Source organism: Neophocaena asiaeorientalis, unplaced genomic scaffold (assembly GCF_003031525.2).
Source record: "Neophocaena asiaeorientalis asiaeorientalis breed wild unplaced genomic scaffold, Neophocaena_asiaeorientalis_V1.1 scaffold572, whole genome shotgun sequence".
Lineage (NCBI taxonomy): Eukaryota > Metazoa > Chordata > Mammalia > Artiodactyla > Phocoenidae > Neophocaena > Neophocaena asiaeorientalis.
Window position 1 is genome coordinate 321,791 of NW_020171764.1, and position 10,615 is coordinate 332,405.

General features: G+C 42.6%; 1 protein-coding gene across 2 annotated transcripts in view; it reads right to left on the minus strand.

Moving 5' to 3' along the window:
- The window catches only part of USP27X (ubiquitin specific peptidase 27 X-linked), a 5,719-nt gene extending 3,824 nt beyond the window's left edge, over positions 1-1,895 (minus strand). The window contains exon 1 of one of the 2 annotated variants that reach the window (XR_003005577.1): positions 188-1,727. Coding sequence is in view for 1 of the 2 variants with exons in the window: in XM_024762452.1 (XP_024618220.1) it covers positions 294-1,610 (1,317 nt within the window). In the remaining variant the exon portion in view is untranslated. Of the gene's footprint in view, positions 1-10 lie in introns of those variants that run through there. The other variant, XM_024762452.1, reaches the window with a different exon arrangement.
- Positions 1,896-10,615: the final 8,720 nt, after the last annotated feature.

Genomic DNA, 10,615 nt, shown 5'->3' on the forward strand with positions numbered 1-10,615 from the left:
AATCTTTTGGAGGAAAAAAGGATATGTACCAGTGTCAGGATTTCCCTGCTCCTGCCTTCCCCACCCAGAGCATCCTGCCATTTAATCTTCCTTTAAATGACTGCTTAGACTAGAGCCTCTTCTCCTGCCCCTTCTATTTCTCTTCCAATCAGGACCTTTTAGACACTGGGAACTGTTCAATTCTTACTCTGTCAGGCCCGTGGGCCATGCAAGTAGGTCCTTTAAATCTCAATGCCAGTTGTAGTATGGGTGCTGTCATCTTCCATTACAGGTAGGTAGGTCTGTGTGTCACTTCAGTAGGCTTGTGTATTCACTTCTTTCACTTTTTCTGACTCATGTTCCAGGACCTGTTTGTGATAGAACAGTAAATACCCTTCACTGTCCAGAACGTCCTTAATACTGGCCTTGGTGATGACGGCATCATCACACTTGAACCACTGGTCCTTGTGGTGCCGGATGAAGCTGGTGTAGTGGCCACTCTCCAAGGTTCCTTGGTGATTAACCACAGCAAACAAGGAATACTTATTCTCGTCGTTTCCACTATTGGTTGGCAGCTGCAACTGTCCATTCATCCTGCTCTCTTTACTCGAGGCCATGAATGGTGTCATATCCAGCTCCAGAGGAAAGGATATGTATGTAGTGATCTTGCGCCTCTGTTTGGCTGAGTGTTCAAACCGTTTGAAATGAAAACAGGCAACGACAGGTAATTTATTCATTGTGAGCTGTTTGGTAGATTCCTGGTAGCTTTGGCAACTACCGCACTTGATTTTGGCACTGCTTCCTAAGTGCTCTGGCCTCGTAAACCTTCGCAGGCAGTCCGTGAGGGTGGTGATTCCTGGTATGTGGCTTTCCCCATTCACACTGCTCTCCCTCCCTGGGCTCATAGGCCAGAAGGAGGTGCAAGAGCCAGGCAAGTCCAAACTGATGTCCCAGCATGGGTCTATCGTGGTGGAGACACCATGGCAGGCTTGACAGGTAACATCAGATTGCAGGCCACCTGTGAAGATTTGGTCAATGATGCAGTTACAGTGGTTGGGATTGTTGGCTGCCTTCCCGGCATCATCACCTTTGCAGTGCCTGTGCAGGACATCTAATGCTGCGATGAGGAACTCATGGGCATCCTGTTGCCTGTACCCTGCTAAATGCCGTGCGTGTATCCACACCAGGTGCAGTAATTTATAGGGAACGTGAGGAGATGGATTTCCAGAATACAACTCCCGAAAAAGCGAAGACATCTCACAGACCAGACACAACTCGGGACTTGGCATTTCACATCTGTGCCTGTCGGAGAGGAAGAAATCTCTCAGGATCGGAGTGTGGGTAAGGGCCTGGACAATGCAGTTCATAAAGCACGTGTTGCCAAGATTGATTAGTCCTCTTAAACCGATGGTAAAGCTGGAGGTAATTCTTCTTCTCCTTGGGTTGTGGCCCAGCAGTTCTAACTCGGGTTTGGTTGTCTCCCAGGTTGGATATTTCTCACTGAGGCCTGGCATTGAACACTGCTGGTGAGAAACCTCGGTTGAGGTGGAAGCTTGTAATTTCAAAGCTTCCCCTTGCTCTTCTTTGGCAATTTGCTCAATGTCTTTGTCATATACATAATCCTTACACATAAAGCAGTATATACCTCCATAATAAAGGTCTACAGCTAAGTTGTGTTGTTTTGTCTCGGCGTGCTCATGAATGTGTTTCTCTGTGAAGCAGCCAAAGAAGACACAGGAAAGGCAAGAGTGGAGTCTGTTCAAATGGGTGCCGCACACATGGCAGATGCACGACTTTGCCTTGCTTTTCCTGGTCTCTGGGGTTCCACACCAGACGAAGCACTGGTAGATCACCCGCAGTTCCTGCCTCCAGTTCTCTCCCACCTTAAAGCTGTTCACGTGGGAACAGCCTGGTGGACCCACACCTCTAGCGGAGGCCGCTCGGCAGCCAGGCCCCGTTTCCTTTAATTCAATATTTCCCAAACTTGCTTGTTCACGAGAATCACGTGGGGAGCGTGTTAAAATTACAGATTCCTTGGCTCCACCCGCAGCCCCACTGAATCAGAGTCTCGAAGGGACGTGCTCCGGAACCTGTATCTTTAACTAAGGCCCGAGAGGATTCTTATGATCAGGCAAGTTTGGGAAACACAGCTCTAATTCATTGAGGCTGGCGGGAAGGGGGGCGGGGACCGCGCAGTCTCTTTAAGGCGCTTCCAGTTCTCGGCTCCAATCGCTGCTCTGACCCCCTTCATCGTCTCCTCCCCCCTCCTCGTCCTTCCCTTCATCCATGTATCCTCCCCCAGCCCTGCGGGGCCAGGGACAGAAGGGTAGCCAAGTCCAGAAACGCCCCTGGGGCTGGGCAATGGGCCCCCAGAGGCCGGGTCCTGAGGAGCGCTGGCAGAAGCTGTGATAGGCCATCATCTTTGAGACTGAGCGTGTCCCCATCCCTGTCCCAGGCTCTCCGCCCACCCCAGGTTCTGCTCTGCCCCATAAGGATGAAGCCCCAGCTCCATTCTGGGACAGGCCTGGACCCCAGATCCAGAGGGGTAGAGCTCCCAAGGCCACCGGGCCCGAAGAGGCATGTCCCACGCCCATCTTATTGGTGCTCTGCACAGTCTGTGCCTGCTCCTCGCCTCCTCTTCACCTTTTCCTCGGGCTCCCAAGGCCAAGGGTGGGCTGAGGGTTTGGCAGCCAGCCTTTTGGCCCAGCAGACGCTGAGCCGCCCCGGGAGCAGTGGGAGGAACAAGGCACAACAAGGCCATGCCTGCTGCTGGCATCTCCCCTACAGCTGAGAGAGGGGCCTGAACTACAGGACACTGTCCCAAGACCCTCAAGCCGTAGCAGAGACCCGGGTCGGGCAGCAGGTGGGAGGGGCGGGGAAGCAGCTTCCATCTGTGGAGCTACCGGTGGGGGGAGTGGGCAGCCACGCGTCTGGGAGGCGCTGCTGCACTGAGAGCTGCTGGCGGTGGGCAGCAGCACCAAGGGGCCCACGAAGACTGAGCCCAGAACAAGCGGCTTAGGTCTTGGGCAGCTGGAGGATGTTGGGAAGCGACCGCAGGTGCTGGTCCCGGGGAGTGCAGCCCAGGGCAGGCGTCAGCACAAGGCTCAGGAGAAGCAGATAGCCCATGCTCGAGAGTCAGGGAGACTGTTCCAGGAAGAGTCTGGCCCCTGAGTCCTGGTGAAAGCTGGCCTTGGCCCAGTACACACTGCACTGCCCGGCCCGTGGGGCTGTGCTGCCTGATTACATTGTGGCAGAGTTCTCCCTGGTTAGCGCGGGATAGCACCCCTCCACCTGGCCCCTTCCTCCAGGTAGGGGGACGCGCCTAGGCCTCCTGGGGTCAGCAGCAGGAGGTGGTTGTCAGGAATCAGGAGCCCCTAAGGAGGATAGGATGCTGGTTCCCATACACCTGAGGTCCCCAGAGCTGCCCTGGTGCCTCCCCTTTCAGCATCCTTCCAATAAATGCCTGCCCTTTTTGGCCTGCAACAAGAGGAACTGCAACTAATGCACCCACTAAAGGAATCCTGTTCCTGCAAGGGTGGGGGCGGGGAAGCACAGGAGATACTCTCATCCCACCTCCACAGAGTAACAGACATCAAAGAGACCTAAACATCTCAGTGCACCCAAGGCTATCTGCCACTGAAGACTAACCATGGCAACCTGACTGCTTTACGGATCATCTTCCTGCAGAAGCCCCCACGTCCAGCATGTTCTGGAATGGAAGGGGGCGACTCTGCCACCATTCACTCACTCGACAAATGTCTATTCAGCTCCAACCCAGACCAGGTGTTGTACTAGGAGCTGTACCAAACACACTTGCTCCAGGGCCAGAATCAGGGCTGGGTTCCCCAAAAGGCAGACTGAGGAAGTGTCTAGGTCACCAGCAGAGAAGAGACACCAAAAACAAAAGAATCAAGAAAAGAATATCAGAAACAGTTTGACATTCAATTTTTTTTTAACAGTCCTCATGGGAAAAGTCAGAATTTTATTGTACTTCCTTACATTCCTTTCCTGATTGCATGTTGCTTTTGCTCTGAATCACATGCGGGGGCGGGTGGGGGGGGTCAGCATAATCCTTTCGATGCTTCGTGCTTGTATGGGTCTGGATTCAGTCCTGGTTGAATGCCACCATCTCTGCCTCACAAAGACCTGACTGAAGGCTAGCCAGAGGGACTGACCTAAGAAGAGACCCCCCTCCTCATTACAGCTGCCGTGCCTAGGGTTGAATACAACTCTGGCCACAAGGTGGCAAAAGAGTATATGATGCTCCCTCTAATATTTGTTTTGTATATTTATATAAAACTTGGTTTATATCAAAATGCTCTCTAAAATATTTTTTAACGTTGTGCTCCTTCACACACATTTAGGTTGACATCTCAAATTTTGCATCCAAAATGTCAAGCTGCAAATAATGTGATTTCTGACAGATATTAACATTCACAAACAAAATGTGACAGTTTTACGTGAAAGCAGTGAAACCTAAATACGTTAGTGATTTGAGAGCCACCGTCATGTTTTAAAAATTCATAACTGAGCTCTTCTTTGATAGTTGGGAGGTGTACATTTTCCCTTTTCTCCCTGGATTCTCAATTCCATTTTATTCTTCTAATAGAATTTTATCTTTATAATATATATTTTTGCACTTGAAATGCTTTTATTGATTATCCTATTGTATTTCCCTGCAGCAAAAATATGTGTATATTTTGCTATTTAAATGCTTTTTAAATGTTGCTTTGATCCTAAAGCTCTAAGTGTTGTTCAGAATTTACTTTTGCTCAAGTTATCATGACAATTAGTATTGCAATATGACAGATCAAAAAAATTGTAAACATATTACAAATTTTGATGGGTAATTATTAAACATAAAAACAAAAATTTACTAAAGATAGATAAGTCTTTTTTTTTTAAAGGTTGGTGTATCCATAGATAAATATTGCTTACTTTTAGAGTGAGGCAGGATTCAGCATCAATTCTCTTCCTACTTTTTTTTGGTTAAACGTTAAACCTCTTTTATATAAATAAGTAAATGGGAATGGATATTTTGTTTTAGCAGTATCACTCAAATATTTGAACTCCTTTGAAGATATATGGGGGGAAATTACACAATGATTTACCTTCAAAATCATTTTTCATGATTAGCCAGCTGACAGCTCCATTGGGTTCGCTTTCAATTTTACTGGAAGCCATCTGAATTGCAAAAGGATTTGATACCAATATATTCATTTGTTAGAGCAATTTGTTTCTTCACCATCGGCAGCAGTGTTTGGAACTGTCTCTCTGGTTCCCTGAGGATTTTTTCAAAGATATGCTTTTCTTTTGTAAAGTGCAAAAAGGACTATTGTGAAAAGGGAGATGGAAAAAGAGATCCAGCTTGATTCTTCCACTGCTAGTGTGTTCTCTGGCAGATCAATTTTAGGAAATATGAAAATGAAATTTGAGGATGTAGGAATCGATCCCCTTAAAACTGTAAGTGCTTATTTACCCCTTGGAAAGTCCTATAGCCCCAGGGTAATACACACTCCACTTTTTGTTTTGTTTTGTTTTTGTTTTTGTTTTTGTTTCTTGTGGTACGCGGGCCTCTCACCGTTGTGGCCTACTCCCGTTGCGGAGCAAAATAATATATACATTGTATATATTATTGTATATATATATATATATATATAGTAATATATACAATATTTGTGGTTTTTAAAAGGGGGATAAAAGAAGGCATAACATGAAAAGTTAAAGCCGCTCTCTCCCCTGCCAATCAAACCCAGTTCTATTCCCCTGAAATAACCACTTATTAACAGTTTGTCATGTATCCTTTGGGAAATTTTCTATGCAAATACAAGCATGTTTTATACATTTATCCTTTTTATGAAAAATAAATGAGACTGTAATATACGTATGGATCAGCAACTTAGCACTATATGCTGGACATTAGGCAGCACTCTCTAAGTTGATCTACACAACCAAGGCAATGCCAATAAAAATTCCAATGAGTTTTTTGGAGGAGAATTTTACAAAATTAATATGGAAGAATAAAAGGCATTTCCCCCTTCTTCATTTCTCCTTCTTCTTCCTGGAAATGAGGATTTAATGGCTATAGCTGAGTAGCCATCTTGCAACCAAACAACTGATTACCTCAGGACCTAATCTTACATGAGAAAAAAATGCCATGTTACCAACTCTAAAAGGTACATCTCTTCATGCTTCAACATCTCTGAAATCTTTGAATGACAGCTTGTGGATTATATTTGCCAGCATTTTTTCCCTCTTTCTTGGTACATCAAATAATGGTGTGTCCTGGAATCAATATAACACTTGAGCCATCATCCTATTTAAGCCTTTGTTATTTGGATCCCTGTTATGCGTAGCTGAATACATTTCCCAAGTGACAGCAGGCTTTCCATTTCACTCTTAGTGAAGTCCCAAGTCCTTATCCTGTTCTGTAAAGCCCTGTAGAATCTGGCCTCAGTCTCTTAGACTTCATTTTCTATCAACTCAGCCTTGCCTCAAACAAACTCTACGTACTGTTGTTCCTTGAATAAGCTAAGCTGGCTCCTGCTTCCAAGCCTGTGCCCTTATTGTTCACTCTGCTTGGAAAGCTCTAGCCCTAGAAATCCTCATGGCTTTCTCCCTCACTTCTTCAGATCACTGCTTAACTATCACCTTATCTCAGAGTCCTTCCTTGGCCTCTATATAAAATGATACCCTATCCCTGCTTTATTTTTCTTCAAAACACTATTACCACATGATGTATTAAATATTACACACACACACACACACACACACACAATTACTATAATGTAAACTCCATGAGAATAAGATGTTCACTATTCTATTCCCAATGCCTCTTTGGCACTTAAAACATATGTAAATACATGTGAAATAAACAAATTAATGCTTTTCATCATGAGTGAAGTCAACCATATTTTCAGGTTTACTGATTATTTTGTATTACCTTTTTTGTGAGAAATGCCTGTTTACATTCTTTGCCTAGTTTTCTTTTGGCTTCTTAGTAACCCTAATAATAAGTAAAACTTACATGATGCTTGAAGTATACCAAGAGTCATTCTACTAAATTGCTTAACCCTCACTACAATATTAAGAAGTAGGTATTGGTTAAATCCCCATTTTACAGATGAAGAAACTGAGGCATAGAGAGATTGAATGAGACCCAAGCTGACACAGCTAGTAAATGATGTACCTGGGATTCAAACCCAGCAGTTGGAATCTAGAGTTTAGATTACTAGGTATTAGTCCTTTGGCTGTCATATGTTTATTTTCCCAATTATCATTTAACTATTGTATTTTATTTCATTTGGTGATATTAAACATATGGTGTTTAATATTATTATGTAGTCAAGATTCACAAACTTTATGGATTCTGGATTTTTAGTTTCTCAGGTTTTTTGTTGTTGTATTGTTTTGTTTTTCTGAGTATAAACATGTAGAGCAAGTGCAAGGTCCTGAGACAAGAAGCTTGATGATTTTAAGAAATGAAAATATGGCCAGATTGGCTTGAATTTGGAAGACGGAGAGTGGTACGAGATGATGAGTATAGAGATGTAGGCAGGGACAAGATCACCTGCAGCTTCATAGACCATTGTATAGGATTTGAATATTATCCCAATTATGATGGGAATCATTGGGGGGGTTAGCAAGGGAATGACATGATATAATTTATGATTTACATACAATAATTATAATCAAATAATAGTAAAAGTAACTAACATTTATTGTTTCTGATACTCCAGGCACCCCTATTTGATAAGTACTTTACTAAGTTATTTAAACTTCATAACACCCTGATGAGGTAGGTCCCAATATTATTCTCACTTTACAAATGAAACCAAGGCACAAAAACAATAAGTACCTTGAATTTGCTCATGCTTACTCTCTGCTTCTATACCTGTTCCCATTCAGAATATATCTACTATCAACAATAAGATATCTGAAACCTACTTTGTCCAGGCCCCTGACGTCCCACTAGTGGTCCGCAAGTCTTCACTGGGCTAAAGAAAGGGAAAAAGGCAAGTTCACTCAGCACTAAGGCCCTTAGGTCTGGGAGCTGGTCAGCTGGGCTCTTCCCATCCCATTTCGGCCATGTCAAGCTGCCCTAAGTTCAGGAATAGCCAGCCTCCTGGCCTGGTAATAATGACCAAGGTCGCCAGCTCAGCAGCCCTGCTCATCATTGTAGCAGGACAGGGCCTTGCACCCTGCATCCCCAGAACCATACCAGCAACCAGGGAACTAAGTGATGGGCTCATCAGGATCCACCACAGGCTTCCGGGAGATGCAAGCCCCACAAAAGGAAGCAGCAGGCCTAGTGGTGTGGAAGGGGGCAGAGAATGGAAGTTAAGTCCTTCTTCAAGCACACATAGAGCCCTGGGTAGCCTCACCCATGTGATTCCAATGGCCCAGGCCTTTTGTTGGCTGAAAGAAAGGAAAGGCTCATAGAGAGAGCAAAGTCAGGTTTGTGAGGGATGACAGCAAAGATGTAGGTTATATACTGCATCATATGCTAACCAGCCATTTTCCCAGTTTTCACCACATATTGCTTCCAGTAGTCTGTTTCTTAGCTTCCCTCAGTCTTCAGCATCTCTGACTATACCTCTTCAGACTGCTGCCCCATTTGACTTATATGTTTTTTCTTTCTTTTTTTGTATTGAGTTATAGTTGATTTACAATGTTGTGTTAGTTTCAGGCATACAGCAAAGTGATTCAGTTATACATATATATAATATATTATTTTCTCAGATTCTTTTCCATTGTAGGTTATTATGAGGTATTGTGTATAGTTCCTTGTGCTGTACAGTAGGTCCTTGTTTTTTATCTATTTTATATATAGTAGTTTGTATGAGTTTGTATCTACTAATCCCAAACTCCTAAATTATCCCTCCCCCTGCCCTTTCCTCTCTGGTAACCATAAATTTGGTTTCTATGTCTGTGAATCTATTTCTGCTTTGTAAATCAGTTCATTTGTATCATTTTTTTTAGGTTCCACATATAAGTGATATGATATTTGTCTTTCTCTGTCTGACTTACTTCACCTGGTATGATAATCTCTAGGTCCATCTGTGTTGCTGCAATGACTTACACTTTTGATTCCTTACCTCTCTGCTTCATAACATGGGCTCTGAACAGCCTCCTGCATGCTGATGCACATCTGGCCAACCACTTATCTTACCTCTGCCTTTTAGAAAAACACTGGAATCCCAAAATCTCTTTCCAGTGCTGGAGGTTGGCCCTGTGGAATATAGCATGGCCCTGGGTCTGAGTTTAGACAGAGGCACAATGAAGAACATATTCTCCCATTTTATTCACCAAAGTGTGGAATCTGACTTCCTGTGCTTGTTCTAAATGTCTCTTTCAAGTTCAAAGTGTGGGAAAGGTAGATCTTGTAGTATTGTACCAAAACTGGTACTTAAAATCTTAATCACACTTTCTCCTCTTTTTCAAAACCTTATTCCTATTTTCATTTTTTAAATTCTTATTTATTTCATTTACTTCTATTTAAATATATTTGACATACCACATTGTGTTAATTTGAGGTATACAATGTGTTGATCTGATGCATTTATATACTGTAATAGGATTGCCATTGTAGAGATAGTTAGCACCTCTATCACATCACATAATTATCATTTCTTTCTTGTGATTGGAATAATTAAGATCTAGTCTCTTAGCAAGTCTGATGATTATAATACAATTTTGTTGTCTATATTCACTACACTGTGCATTAGATCACCAAAATCTATTTATCTACTAGTTGCAAGTAAGTATTATTCGTTTTTAAAACCACAAAAAGCAATATAGACAAAATTATATAACCTCAACAGAGGGGAGTTTAGCAATGTCTAGCAAGATTACATATGCACTCACTATTTGACTCAGTAGTCCCATTTCTAGGAATCTAAACCAAACATACACCAGCAAAAGTACAATGACACATACACAAGGCAGCACTATGCACAAAGTGCAACACTATGCACAAAGTGCAAAATGACATATGCACAGGGCAACACTATGTGAAATAACAAAAGACTGGGAGAAAACAAATGTCCACCACTAGGGAACCAGTTGAATAAATTCTAGTGGAGCCATAAAATGGAAAGCTGCAAAAAAATTTTAATAAAATGAAATGGAATACTATGGAATGAGATAGATTTCTATATAATATTTAGGAGTAATATTTGGGATATATTGTTAAGTGGAAAAAGCAAAGTATAGAATATTATATATACAGTAGTATGTTAGCTTTTGTGTAAGAAAGATTAGGAAATACAAATATTTACAGAAACATTATGAACTTATGATTTATTTATTTTTCTCTTTCTAAAAATAAATATTTCCTAGCTCTGTCCACTGAAAAGATATAGCAGCAATGACAACCTACTAGCAGTGTGTATATTTAATGCCTAGATTGTGGTCTCTAAATCTCATTTCCTACCAAAAGGAACCAATCTTCCTTGAAGAAATAATTGTTTATAGGTATTTAACAGGAAATGTACAAAATGATCCTGGGACATCTTTTTTTGTCAAAGAGCAAGGAAGATAGCAAAGACTAAAGTAGTCATGTCAAAAGAACACAGGATCCAAGATGAAGGGGAGTTCCTATTTGCCTATATTGGACAATTAGAGCATCAAAAAA